This window comes from Mobula hypostoma, chromosome 2 (genome assembly GCF_963921235.1).
Source record: "Mobula hypostoma chromosome 2, sMobHyp1.1, whole genome shotgun sequence".
Classification (NCBI taxonomy): domain Eukaryota; kingdom Metazoa; phylum Chordata; class Chondrichthyes; order Myliobatiformes; family Myliobatidae; genus Mobula; species Mobula hypostoma.
Window position 1 is genome coordinate 12340124 of NC_086098.1, and position 14370 is coordinate 12354493.

General features: G+C 40.9%; 2 protein-coding genes across 4 annotated transcripts in view; one reads left to right on the forward strand and one right to left on the reverse strand.

Annotated features, from left to right (window-relative positions):
- The window catches only part of nt5dc1 (5'-nucleotidase domain containing 1), a 665771-nt gene that overhangs the window by 542728 nt on the left and 108673 nt on the right, over positions 1-14370 (reverse strand). The gene's annotated exons all lie outside the window — the stretch shown is intronic.
- The window catches only part of LOC134338043 (collagen alpha-1(X) chain-like), a 54213-nt gene that overhangs the window by 35510 nt on the left and 4333 nt on the right, over positions 1-14370 (forward strand). For all 3 annotated transcript variants that reach the window (XM_063033567.1, XM_063033581.1, XM_063033576.1), the window contains 6 exons: positions 946-1020; positions 2035-2109; positions 2726-2800; positions 7923-7997; positions 11225-11302; positions 13473-13550. In XM_063033567.1, the coding sequence (XP_062889637.1) occupies positions 946-1020; positions 2035-2109; positions 2726-2800; positions 7923-7997; positions 11225-11302; positions 13473-13550 (456 nt within the window). The remainder of the gene's footprint in view (positions 1-945; positions 1021-2034; positions 2110-2725; positions 2801-7922; positions 7998-11224; positions 11303-13472; positions 13551-14370) is intronic.

Sequence of the window (14370 nt, forward strand, 5' to 3'; positions counted from 1 at the left end):
ACCGGTCCGCAGTGCAAAAAACGGTTGGGGACCCCTGATCTAAGAGTCTCTTAAAAGACCCTGTTGTATCCGCCTCCACCACTGTCACTGGCTGTGTGTAAAACTTACCCCTGGCATCTGCTCTGTATCTACTTCCCAGCACCTCGTGTTAGCCATTTCAGCCCTGAGTAAAGGTCTCTGGCTATCCACATGACCTATGCCTCTCATCATCTTATATACCTCTATCAAGTTACCTCCCATCCTCCGTCACTCCAAGGAGAAAAGGTCAAGTTCGTTCAACCGATTCCCATAAGGCATGCTCTCCAATCCAGGCAACACCCGTGTAAATCTCTACTGCACTCTCTCGATAGTATCCACATCCTTCCCGTAATGAGGGGACCAGAACTGAACACAGTACTCCAAGTGGGAGTATGGTCTTATTTAGCTTTAACATTACCTCATTGCTCTTGAACTCAATCCCACAGATGATTAAGTCCATCACACCATACACCTTCTTAACAACAGTCAACCTGCACAGCAGCTTTGAATGTCCTTTGGACACAGACCCCAAGATCTCGCTGATACTCCACACACTACCAAGAGCCTTACCATTAATATTATAATCTGTCTTCAAAATTGACCTGCCAAAATGAGCCACTTCACACTTATCTGGGTTGAACTCCATCTGCCACTTCTCAGCCCAGTTCTGCATCCTATTGATGTCCCACTGTAACCGCTGACAACCCCCCAGACTAGCCACAACACCCCCAACTTTTGTGTCATCAGCAAACTTACTTAACCCATCCTTCTCCTTCCTCATATCATTTATAAAAATCACAAAGAGGAGGGGTCTCAGAACAGATCCCTGCAGAGCACCTCAAGGGAAGTTAGTTAATTAGCAAAAAAGTTTGCAAATGCTCAAACCTAAAGAGAAATGCACCAATTGTCAATTTATTTCACTTCCAGGTCACCAGGTGAAGGGCCAATATTCAAGGAGATCCTCTGAAGAAAATAGGCAGAATGGTCACTCCAATTCTGACAGTAAGTAGCATGTTATAGGATGTTTCTCATGATGAGAGAGTCTAGGACAAGAGGGCTCAGCCTCAGGATAGAGGGCTGTCCATTTACAACAGAAATGCAGAGAAATTTCTTTAGCTAGAGGGTGGTGAATTTATGAAGGCCAGGTCATTGGGTGAATTTACGGCAGAGCTTGATAGGCTCTTGATTGGACACAGCACCAAAGGTTGCAGGGAGAAGGCCGGGGAGTGGGGCCAAAGAGGATCAGCCATGATTGAATGATGGAGCAGACTCGATGGGCCAAATGGCATAATTCTGCTCCGATGTCTTATGGTTTTTATGTCAGTTTGGACATGATTATCCTTTACAGAAGTCTTCACGTTGGATGTTCAGCACCAGTACAAACAAATATTCACTGTATAAGTGAGATAAATTTGTGTTAAATCAGAGTGAACTTAGACCACAGGGTAGCCTAGTGGTTACTACCAAAAGAAGTTGCAAATCTGAACGGGATTTCCATCAATTAATTTGGACAAATTTGAGAAACCAATACATCAATTCCTTCAAGAAGACAGCAGGCTTCCTCATTCTTAGGCCAGCAATATAGTGACTCTAATCAGTTCTGAAATGACTGTTGAACTGTGGTTATATGTCACTGCATGGGAATAAAACCCAAAGAATTTAAAGGCATCAGGATCATGGAAACATAACATCAATCACATTGCAATCAAACTAAAAAGAACTGGGCTTTATATTCACTTTAGGAGAGCTGCTTATGGATATGTGCATTAATGCAACTCTTTCTAGTGAAGGAGTTCCTAAACATTTTTATGTCATGGACTCCTACTATTAACTGAGGGGTCTATGGACCCCAAGTTGGGAACTCCTGTTCTAGTGGATCTTTGTAAGAACAATTACTACATATACTATTTTTTACCTGTATATACCTGAGCAAATAATTGTTGGCAAAATTAGTTAATTAATGAAAAAATAACAAGTATTCAATCCAAAAGAGAAATTCACCAATTTCACTTCCAGGTCACCAAGTAAAGGGTCAGTATTCAAGGAGATCCTCTGAAGAAAACAGGCAGAATGGTCACTCCAATTCTGGCAGTAAGTAACATATTATTATGTCAGCTAGGTCAAGACTGTTTCCTTACAGGAGTCCACACATTGGATGTTCTGCATCAGCACAAATGTTAACTGCATAAGTGAGGTAAATTTTTGTGAAATGAATGTGACTGCAGAGTAGCCTAGTAGGTAAAAGCACTATACCTATATGTTGCAAATTCAAACCCCACCATGAGAAATTTCAAAACTGAACTGGGATTTTCATCAATTCATTTGGACTATTACGAGAAAATATCTCAGCCCCTTCAGGAAAGAAAGCTTATATCTTCCTTTCCAGAACAGCAATATCAGTGATTCCAAATCATCTTTGAAATAACCGAGAAGATCATCCAAATATAAGTCACTGTGAGGAATAAAACCTAAAGAACACAATGAAAATGTATCAACACAATGAAAACACGAAGTAATTCCATCCCAGTCAAACTGTCAAGAACTATACTATCTATTCACAATTATAGAGTTGCCTACAGATTTGTACATTAACAGCCCTTTCTAAAATAAGCTTGTTAAACCAAATACTAACATTTTCTGCTGTAAATTACATTGAGCAAATGGTTACTGGTGGAAAAAAACAAATGTCAACTTATTACGCATTCAGGTCACCAGGTTAAGGGTCATTATTCAAGGAGATCCTCTGAAGAAGACACCCAGGATAGTCACTTCGATTCTGGAAGTAAGTAATACTTCAAATTAGTCAGGATAATTTGACAGGATATGAATATCCTTTACAAGAGATTACACATTGAATGCTTAGCACCAGTTGACACAAGGTAAGTGATGTAACTATGTTAAATTAATGTGAACTTAGAGACTGCAGAATAATCCAGTGGCAATAGTACGACATAAGCAACAGACAATATGCAAGTTCAAACCCTACCACAAATAGTTGAAAAACTGAATAGTGATTCTCCTCAATTAATTTAGACTAATGAGAAACCAAATACAGATCCTTCAGGGGAAACAGCTAATCCTCCTTCGCTGTCTGGCAATGTCAGTGATTCAAATTACAGTATCTCCAATAAGTAACTACACAGTTATAACTCATTGTGCAGGAATGACACCTAATGATCTTAAGGGTATCTGCTCTATGAAAATGCAAAATCAGTCCCATTCCAGATAAAATGAAAATAATTGGGTTACTGTTCAGAAAGGACAGGGAGGGAGGCAAAAAAGGTGGGTGTGTGGAACTTAAACGCAAACAACAGGAATTCTGCAGATGCTGGAAATTCAAGCAACATACATCAAAGTTGCTGGTGAACGCAGCAGGCCAAGCAGCATCTATAGGAAGAGGCGCAGTCGACGTTTCAGGCCGAGACCCTTCGTCAGGACTAACTGAAGGAAGAGTGAGTAAGGGATTTGAAAGCTGGAGGGGGAGGGGGAGATGCAAAATGATAGGAGAAGACAGGAGGGGGAGGGATAGAGCCGAGAGCTGGACAGGTGATAGGCAAAAGGGGATACAAGAGGATCATGGGACAGGAGGTCTGGGAAGAAAGACAAGGGGGGGGTGACCCAGAGGCTGGGCAAGAGGTATATTCAGAGGGACAGAGGGAGAAAAAGGAGAGTGAGAGAAAGAATGTGTGCATAAAAATGAGTAACAGATGGGGTACGAGGGGGAGGTGGGGCCTAGCGGAAGTTAGAGAAGTCAATGTTCATGCCATCAGGTTGGAGGCTAGCCAGACGGAATATAAGGTGTTGTTCCTCCAACCTGAGTGTGGCTTCATCTTTACAGTAGAGGAGGCCGTGGATAGACATGTCAGAATGGGAATGGGATGTGGAATTAAAATGTGTGGCCACTGGGAGATCCTGCTTTCTCTGGCGGACAGAGCGTAGATGTTCAGCAAAGCGGTCTCCCAGTCTGCGTCGGGTCTCACCAATATATAAAAGGCCACATCGGGAGCACCGGACGCAGTATATCACCCCAGTCGACTCACAGGTGAAGTGATGTGGAACTGTTGATTAGGGATTGTGTCACGGCTGCAGAAAAGGAGGAAGTGATAGAGGGGTTGTTTATGGAGTCTCTGTGGGTGGAAGTTAAGAATAGGAAGGGGTCAATAATTTTACTGGGTGTTTTTTATAGGCCATACTATAGTAACAGGGACATCGAGGAGCAGATAGGGAGACAGATTCTAGAAAGGTGTAGTAATAACAGGGTTGTTGTGATGGGAGATTTTAAGTTGCCTCTCCCTAGAGTGAGGGGTTTAGATGGGGTGGAGTTTGTTGTGTTCAGGAAGGTTTCTTGACACAATATGTAGATAAGCCTACAAGAGGAGAGGCTGTATTTGATCTGGTATTGGGAAATGAACCTGGTAAGGTATCAGGTCTCTCAGTGGGAGAGCATTTTGGAGATAGTGATCACAATTCTATCTCCATTACTATAGCATGGGAGAGAGATAGGAACAGACAAGTTAGGGAAAGGTTTAATTGAAATAAGGGGAAATATGAGGCTATCAGCCAGGAATTTGATAGCATAAATTGGAAACAGATGTTCTCAGGGAAACATACGGAAATGTGGCAAATGTTCAGGGGATATTTGCGTGCGGTTCTGCATAGGTACATTCTAATAAGACAGGGAAAGGATGGTAGGGTACAGGAATTGAGGTGTACAAAGGCTGTTGTAAATCTCGTCAAGAAGAAAAGAAGAGCTTATGGAAGGTTCAAAAAACTAGGTGATGATAGAGATCTAGAAGATTATAAGGTTAGCAGGAAGGAGCTTAAGAATGAAATTAGGATCGCCAAAAGGGACCATGAGAAAGCCTTGGCAGACAGGATTAAGGAAAACCCCAAGGCATTCTACAAGTATGTGAAGAGCAAGAGGATAAAATTGAGAGAATAGGACCAATCAAGTGTGACAGTGGAAAAGTGTGTATGGAACCGGAGGAGATAGCAGAGGTACTTAATGAATACCTTGCTTCAGTATTCACTATGGAAAAGGATCTTGGTGATTGTAGGGATGACTTGTAGCAGACTGAAAAGCTTGAGCATGTAGATATTAAGGAAGAGGATGTGCTGGAGCTTTTGGAAAGCATCAAGTTGGATAAGTCACCAGGACCGGAAGGGATGTACCCCAGGGTAATATGGGAAGCGAGGGAGGAGGTTGCTGAGCCTCTGGCGATGATCTTTCCATTATCAATGAGGATAGGAGAGGTTCCGGAGGATTGGTGGGCTGCGGATGTTGTTCCCTTATTCAAGAAAAGGAATAGGGATAGCCCAGGAAATTATAGGCCAGTGGGTCGGTAAGTTGATGGAGAAGAGACTGAGAGGCAGGATTTATGAATGTTTGGAGAGGCATAATATAATTAGGAATAGTCACCATGGCTTTGTCAAAGGCAGGATGTGCCTTACAAGCCTGATTGAATATTTTGAGGATGTGACTAAATACGTTGATGAAGGTAGAGCCGTAGATGTAGTGTATATGGATTTCTGCAAGGCAGTTGATATGGTACCCCATGCAAAGCTTATTGAGAAAGTAAGGAGGCATGGGATCCAAGGGGGCATTGCCTTGTGGATCCAGAACTGGCTTGCCCACAGAAGGCAAAGAGTGGTTGTAGACGGATCATATTCTGCATGGAGGTCGGTCACCAGTGGTGTGCCTCAGGGATCTGTTCTGGGACTCCTACTCCTTGTGATTTTTATAAATGACCTGGATGAGGAAGTGGAGGGATGGGTTAGTAAATTTGCTGATGACACAAAGGTTGGGGGTGCTGTGGATAGTGTGGAGGGCTGTCAGAGGTTACAGTGGGACAATGATAGGATGCAAAACTGGGCTGAGAAGTGGCAGATGGAGTTCAACCCAGGTAAGTGTGAGGTGGTTCATTCTGGTAGGTCAGATATGCTGGCAGAATATAGCATTAATGGTCAAAGAGGGCATAGTTTTAAGGTACAAAGGAGATGACAGGGGTAAGTTTTTTTTTTACACAGAAAGTGGTGAGTGCGTGGAATGGGCTGCCGGCGGTGGTGGTGGAGGCGGACACAATAGGGTCTCTTAGACTCCTGGATGGCTACATGGAACTTAGAAAAATAGAGGACTATGGGTAAGCCTAGGTAGTTCTAAGGTAAGGACATGTTCGGCACAGCATTGTGGGCCGAAGGGCCTGTATTGTGCCGTAAGTTTTCTCTGTTTCTATGTTCACAACAGAACTACCTACAGATTTGAACATTAAAAGCCACTCTATCCAATGGAAGCTTGTCAGAATAAATACTAACATTATCTGCTATAAAATTCATTCAGCAAATAGTTGTTGGTGATAAAAAGATAAAAAATTAACAAATGCTCAAATTAAAAGAGAAGTTCACCAATTGTCAATTTATTACACATTAAGGTCACCAGACCAAGGGCCAGTATTCGAGGAGATCTTCTGAAGAAGACACCCAGAATGGTCACTTTGATTCTGGAAGTAAGTAACATGTTGATTTAGTCAGTTCCGATATGATTATGCTTTAAAAGAATCTACATATTGGATGTTTGCACTAGCTGAAACAAGTATTTACTGTGTACGTGAGGTAACTTTGTGCTAAATTAAAGTGAATTTTAAAGACTGCAGAAAAAAATCCAGTGGCAATGACACTACATGAGTAACCCACCCTAGATGAATAGTTGCAAAATCAAACTGGGATTTTCCTCAATTAGTGTGGATTTATGACACAAACCTATATCCCCGTTCCTTCAGGGAAGACAACCTGGAACCTTCTTCCCAGTCCAGTAATGCAAGTGAGTCAAATTATCTCCAAAATGGTTGAGGTGATTATATGTCATTGTGCAGGAATAAAACCCAATGATCTTCAGGGTATCTGCTCCATACAAAATCAATCCCATCTCTGTCAAACTGACAAAAATTGGCTATCTGATCACAACAGAACTGCCTACAGATTTGTGTATTAAAACCCACTCTTGCCAATGGAAAGCAACACACACAAAATGCTGGAGGAACTCAGCAGGTGAGGTAGCATCTATGGAAATGAATAAACAGTTGACGTTTTGGGCCAGAACCCTTCTTCAGAACAGAGAAGGAAAGGGGAAGATGCCAGTATCAATGGAAGTTTGTCAAAACAATTACTACTGAGTTTAAGAGCCGAGAGGTAATGTTACAGCTATATAGGACCCTGATCAGACCCCACTTGGAGTACTGTGCTCAATTCTGGTCGCCTCACTGCAGGAAGGATGTGGAAACCATAGAAAGGGTGCAGAGGAGATTTACAAGGATGTTGCCTGGAATGGGGAACATGCCTTAGGAGAATAGGTAGAGTGAACTCGGCCTTTTCTCCTTGGAGTGATGGAGGATGAGAGGTGACCTGATAGAGGTGTACAAGATAATGAGAGGCATTGACCATGTGAGTAGTCAGAGGCTTTTTCCCAGGGCTGAAATGGCTAGCATGAGAGGGCAGAGTTTTAAGATGCTTGGAAGTAGGTACAGAGGAGATGTCAAGGGTAAGTTTTTTTACACAGAGAGTGGTGAGTGTGTGGAATGGGCTGCCGGAGGCAATGGTGGAGACGGAAATGATAGGGTCTTTTAAGAGACTCCCGGATTGATACATGGAGCTTAGAAAAATAGAGGGCTATGAGTAAGCCTAGGTAGTTCTAAGGTAAGGACATGTTTGGCACAGCTTTGTGGGCTGAAGGGCCTGTATTGTGCTGTAGGTTTTCTATGTTTCTACTTATACTAACATTTTTCACTTAAAATCCATTGAGCAAACAGTTTTGTTGGTAAAATGAACAAATAGGTGAAATAGGTGAATAAATAATAATGCTCAAATCAAAAGAGGGAAATTCAGCAGCTTTCAATGTATTACACTTTCAGGTTACCAGGTCAAGGGTCAGTACTCAAGGAGATCCTCTGAAGAATACACCCAGTATGGTTATTTCAGTTCTGGGAGTAAGTAACAACATTTAGCAAATTGGTTTATAATTGTCATATATATTACCAAGGTACAGTGAAAAAAAACTGTCTTACAGGTCATTCACAGTAAAAATAATAACAGAATGCACATACAGTGGTACAATTACAGAGAAAATGCAGTGCAGTAAACAATTCCATCTTTCCATACAGTGGGTGTAACAACAAACTGAAAACACAAGTCACTGAGAGGCTGAGGGAATATTGCACTGTATGGCACGTTTCCAACAAACTGAATTCCAACTCAAAAAAGTACATTTAATCCTTTATTGCAAACCATCAATAAAATCATTTGATTCTTTCATAAGTCCAGTGAAACAAAATGAGTGAGATGAACGTAATTGAATCAAATTCAAACAAATACAAAAGTGGTTAACAATAAAAATGTGCTCCCTACTCATCCTCTCTCTGTGCCACTATGAAGGTAAACAGGTGACTATATTCATTTATTTCTAACACCACCCAAACCCACGTGACAAATTACCTTAATCTAGAGCGAGGATGTGCAACACAAATACAATACAGACTGATAATAAAGATACAAGGCTCCTACAGTGGGACAACACCTGTCCTCTAGCCTGGTGGTATAAGCTTTAAGTTTTGTTTTTCTGCCCAATGAGAGTGGGGTGAGAGGGAGGGATGGAGAGAATAGCCATGGTGGGTGGGGTCATTAATTATGCTGGCTGCTTTGCCAAGGCAGCAAGGAGACCCTGAAAGAGACACTGGTTTCTGCTATGTACTAGGCCACGTCCACAACATTTTGCAGCTTTTCATGGTCATGGGCAGAGCAGATGCCAGACCAAGCCATGATGCATCCAGATAGAAAGCTTTCTATGGTGTATCAACAAAAAATTAGTAAGGGTCAAAGGAACATGCTAAATTTCTTAAGCCTACTGAGGAAGCTGAGGTGCTTGTGAGCTTTCTTGGCAATAGTATTTGTGTGGACAACAACAATGTTCACTCCTAGGAACTTGAAGCTCTCAACCTCGACACCACTGATGTAAATAGGAGTGTGTACACTGCACTGCCACAAACTTCCTGAAGTCAATGACCAACTCTTTCGTTGTGCTGACATTGTAGGAAAGGTTGTTGTCAAACCACTTTATTTCAATTTTAATCTCATAAATCACAAACAAGAGAAAATCTGCAGATGCTGGAAAAACTGAGCAACACACACAAAATGCTGGAGGAACTCAGCAGGGGCAGCATCTATGTAAAAAAGTACAGTCAACGTTTCGGGCTAAACCCCTTCGGCAGGACTGGAGAAAAAATGCTGAGGAGTAGATTTGAAAGGTGGAGAGAAGACAGACAAACATCAGGCAATAGGTGAAACTCGCCTCCCTCTGATGCTCCCCCCCCTCCATTTTTTCTTTCTTCCATAGCCTTCTGCCTCTTTCACCTATCAACTTCCTTGCTCTTTGCTTCATCCCTCCCCCTTCTAGTTTCACCTATCGCCTGGCGTTTCTCTCTCCCCTCCCTCTACCTTCAAATCTACTCTGCAGTTTTTTTTCTCCAGTCCTGCCAAAGGATCTTGGCCCAAAACGTCAACCGTACTTTTTTCCATAGATGCTGCCAGCCTGCTGAGTTCCTCCAGCATTTTGCGTGTGTTAGTCTCATAAATGTTAGTTTTATCAGATGCTGCATGGTTTTGGATTAATACCACAGCAAACAAGAATTCATCATTCAAGAATAGTACACAGGTATGGGATGATTAAGGTAAGTGCTGCATAGCAACCCAGTATCATAGCACAATGCTCGTAAACCACCTGCTGTTTGCAAACCCTATTGCAGCAAAGCTGAATTCAACTCAAATTATTGTGAAAGCTATCAGAGAAGGAAACTGTCATCTCACTCCATTAAACGTAAACCAATCCAGGTTGACACTAGGTGATTAACCCAAAATAACCAAACAGGCCAGTAATTTATAGATATTGCAAGATAAGGTGGCCATATTACTGGAATGGTAACCAGAAAAGTGAACCACTGATCTGGAGATATGACTGCAAACCCACCACACTAACTGGATAGCTCAAATAAAGACCAGTCTATCACTGTTCATCACTTCCTTCCATCCAATCTGTCTTCATGGTGTGTTGCTTCAGGAAGGCCAGTATAATCATCAAGAATTCCTGCCATTCTGGCTATTACCTTTTCTCTCCTCTACTTTCTGGCAAAAGATACAGGAGGTTGAAAGATCAGACATCCACACTTAAGATCAGCTTCTTCGCCACTGCTGTCAGACTCTCAAACCCATCAACTCTGTCACACTCCTTTCCTGGTGACACTGCCACATTCTCATTCACTTTACTCTACCTCTCTTGGTAGTTCTGTTATTGACACTTTTGGTACCTTTGTATTGCAGTCCATCAGATTGCCCGAGGAACTTTGTATCGCTTTGCTGTTCTGTGCTCTTATTGTATTTACTGTTGTATTTAATTACCATGTAAACTGTTTACTGTGAGCATCATGCAAGCAATGATTTTCATTGCACTCTGGTTTATATTACAATACACTAATCCAGTCAAATCTAAAAATAAAATTTGACACAAAGATCCATATCAGAACTGATGATCATGAAACTTCACACCACATTAAAAATCAATCTGATTTACCTATATGTTTTATGGAAGGAGAACTACATACATAGTTTGGCTAACACATGATTAGCATTACTAATGCAATTGTACCTACGAACAGTAAATACCCAGAACATGAGATGAAGAGTTTTTGAAAGTGAGTCCATAGGTTTTGGGAACAGTTCAATGATGGGGCAAGTGAAGTTATCCCCTCAGGTTCAGGTCCTAATGCTTGAGGGGTAATATCTGTTCCTGAACCTGTTGATGTGATTCCTGAGGCTCCTGTACCTTCTTCCTGATGGAAGTAGCGAGAAGAAAACATGACCTGTGTGGTGGGGTTCCCTGATGATGGAGGCTGCTTACCTGCAAAAACACTCCGTGTGGATGTAGTCAACGGTGGGGAGGGCTTTACCCATGATGGACTGGACCGTATCCACTACCTTTTGTAGGATTTTCCATTCAAGGGCACTGATGTTTCATATTTCAGATTTTGTTACTAAAGTGATTGGTCATGAAACAACATTTTGTTTTATCTTAAGAATCTTACCTTATGTAGTATATATTGACAAATGTTCAAACTAGAATCAGAGGCTTCTTCAAATTTGAATTTATTCTACTCTCCAAAAACAGCACATCTGGAAAAGGGCCACTATTCAAGGAGATCGTCTTCTGAAGAAAACAATCAGGGTGCAGATGCTAACTCAACAAGTAAGCTTTTTTTCGACAAAATAAAATGTGGAAATCTGAAATTAAAATGCAAATCAAAATACTATGCTATCCTTCTACAGGATAACTGACATGTTCTTTCAGATTTCAATTGTCTTACATACAATTCAAGGCACAGACTTGGTCTACACTATCTCTTTTTATACAACAAACTCGGTGTCCAAAGCATCAATCTACTGAACATTTCGCTGCACCTTTTTCCTCTGATAAATATATCAATCAGAGACAAGAGTTCCAACTGTATTCCAGTTCCATTTTCACATGTAATCTGTATAATCCAAATAAGATGACTCCACTCTTGTACTCAAATCCCCTTGCAGTCAAGGCAATCATACCATCTCCCTCCTGAATTGCTTGCCATACATGTGTGCTCACCTTCAGTGATTCCCACACAAAGACATCCAGCTCTCAATGAGCACCAACACCTTTTAACCTATCATAGTTTGCAAATGTTCTCTATTTAAGATGACTTCACATATTTTTCACTATATATTTCAAATCACACATCGTTGCCCGTTAATTTTATCCCCTGAAGAACACCTGCACTCCCCAACTTCGCTTTCTTTATGTCATAGTAAAGATGGAAATAACAGATGATCCTCATCCAAAACACTGATATAGAATGCAAACACCAAACTTCAGTATGAATCCCAGGAGCATCCCACTGGTCACATTTTACCAATTTTTATTCCCTTGTTACCAATATGCAATGCATATCAATGTTATCCTGCAGTAATGTGCTCTCCAATTTTGTTTAATAATCAAACATTTGCTTAGGTTGTGGTAGGATCAGTAGGAGGTGCAATTAGTGACGTCACATTATGTTTAATACTCTCTCAAGATTCCCAGGGCACACCTGACAATGGATTAACAATCTGCTCTATGTTGCAACTTCCCTAAACCTTTCTCACTGTTGATAACTCCCAGAGTCCTCTGAATCAATTACAATAGCATAGAGTAAAAAACTAAGATGATATTGAATGAGCCGAGAAACTGTGAGATAAATGAACTTTTGTGCCACCTTAAATTCTGGTGTGCTAAATAATAACTTCTTAATTCTCCCTCAAGGAGAACATATACCTCTTAGTTATACTTCCAGTGTTAAAGGCCTTGTAGATGTTTGTGTTAAAGGCCTTGTGCTTCTCACTTTGAATCAAATTTATCACTGATATACAAGAACACAAGAGATTCTGCAGATGCTGGAAAGTCGGAGCAATACACACAAAATGCTGGAGCAAACCAGCAGGTCAGGCAGCATCAATGGAAATGAATAAACGTCAACGTTTTGGGTCGAGGCCCTTCATCAGGACCAGAAAGGGAGGGGGGGGGATGCCAGAAGAAAAAGGTGGAGAAGGGGAGGAAGGACAAGCTAGAAGGTGATAGGTGAAGCCAGCCTGGTGTGGGGTGGGGGTGATTGAAGTAAGTAGTAAGAAGTTGGGAAGTGTTTGGTGGAAAAGTCAAAGGAGTGAAGAAGGAATCAGAAGAGACTGGATGATGGGAGAAAGGGACAAGGAGGAGCAGCACCAGGGCCAGGTGATAATTAGGTGAAGAGAAAAGGTAAGAGGTCAAAGTGGGGAATAGAAGATGAGGGAAGGAGGAGGAAAAAGCAGTATTACTGGAAAGAGAAATCAATGTTCATCCTATGAGGTCAGAGGCTACTGAGACAGAAGTAAGTTGTTCCTCCACCCTGAGAGTGGCCTCATTATGGCAGAAGAAGAGGCCATGGACTGACATGTCAGAATGGGAATGGGGATAGGAATTAAAATGGTTGGACATCAACACCAGCAAATTCTGCTTTTGACGGATGGAGTGCAGGTGCTCAACAAAAGTAGACCTCCAATTTACATTGGGCCTCACCAATGTAGAAGAGGTTGTATCAAGAGCACCAGATACAGTAGACAACCCCAACAGATACACAGGTGAAGTGATGCCTAACACTGATACAATCAAGAACAAAGCCTGTTCAACCATCTCTTAAAACATTGCAACTGTTTTTTGAGTTAACCAGTCTGGTTATATTATGCTTTAGCAACCAAATCCAAAATTTTCTTCTCAAAATTAATGCTCCAAGAAGAAGTAAATAACTAACGTCAATACTTGCATTTTAGTTGACAAACTTTAAGTACAAAATGCTTGCTTCTTTCTCAAATAGGTGATGAATCTAATGAACAAGATTCAGAAGACAATGAAACTAATAACAATTCTGATTCCTCTTCCTCGTCTTCCTCAGGTAATAAGATACAAAATTGCATGCAGAACAGAAGAGTTTTTTTTATAAACAATATTAAGATCATATATTAAGAATCCATTGCATATTCTCTTTTCACTAACTTGGTTAAGTGATCAAGCATTCACTTCTCTGAAAATTTAAGAAGGATTTCACTTATCTTTTTCATTATGGATTGAAATCAACATTCAACCATTTCAGAGTTCCTTTGAGTTTGGAGTAAAATTTTCAAGATTTTTTTTTCCAAGCATTAGCCTTACCCCAAAAATGGGAATGGGGAAATAAAAATGTGATAAATATTTAAGAGCACAATTAAATACAATATAAACTTAGAAAAACAAATAGAAAATAGAAGTAGTGGAAAATCTAAGCAGAGCCAAATAAATCATTGTCTGTCAAACACTTTACATAGTATAGGCTAATATGTTTTTAACATTAATTGTATTCAAAGCTACCAAGTGGAAAGGTGCTAGCAGCTGAAAGAATAAAAATCAGAATCAGAATCAGGTTTATTATCACCAGCATGTGACATGAAATCTGTTAACTTAGCAACAGCAGTTCAATGCAATACATAATCTAGAAGAGAAAAAAAATAAATAAAATAAAAATGATAATAATAAATTTTTTTTTTTGAGTGTGGTAGTGTCCAAGGGATCAATGTCCAGCTGGGAAGTTGAGGCTAATGACATGGGGAGATATTTTCCCCACCACCCCATCACCCAAGGGTAGAAAATGCAAATGAATAGTACAGTTGGAGGAGGCCATGAGGATGTGCTCAGAGTAGCCTTGCAAGTCATCAAAAGGATGGAAGTACATACTTCTA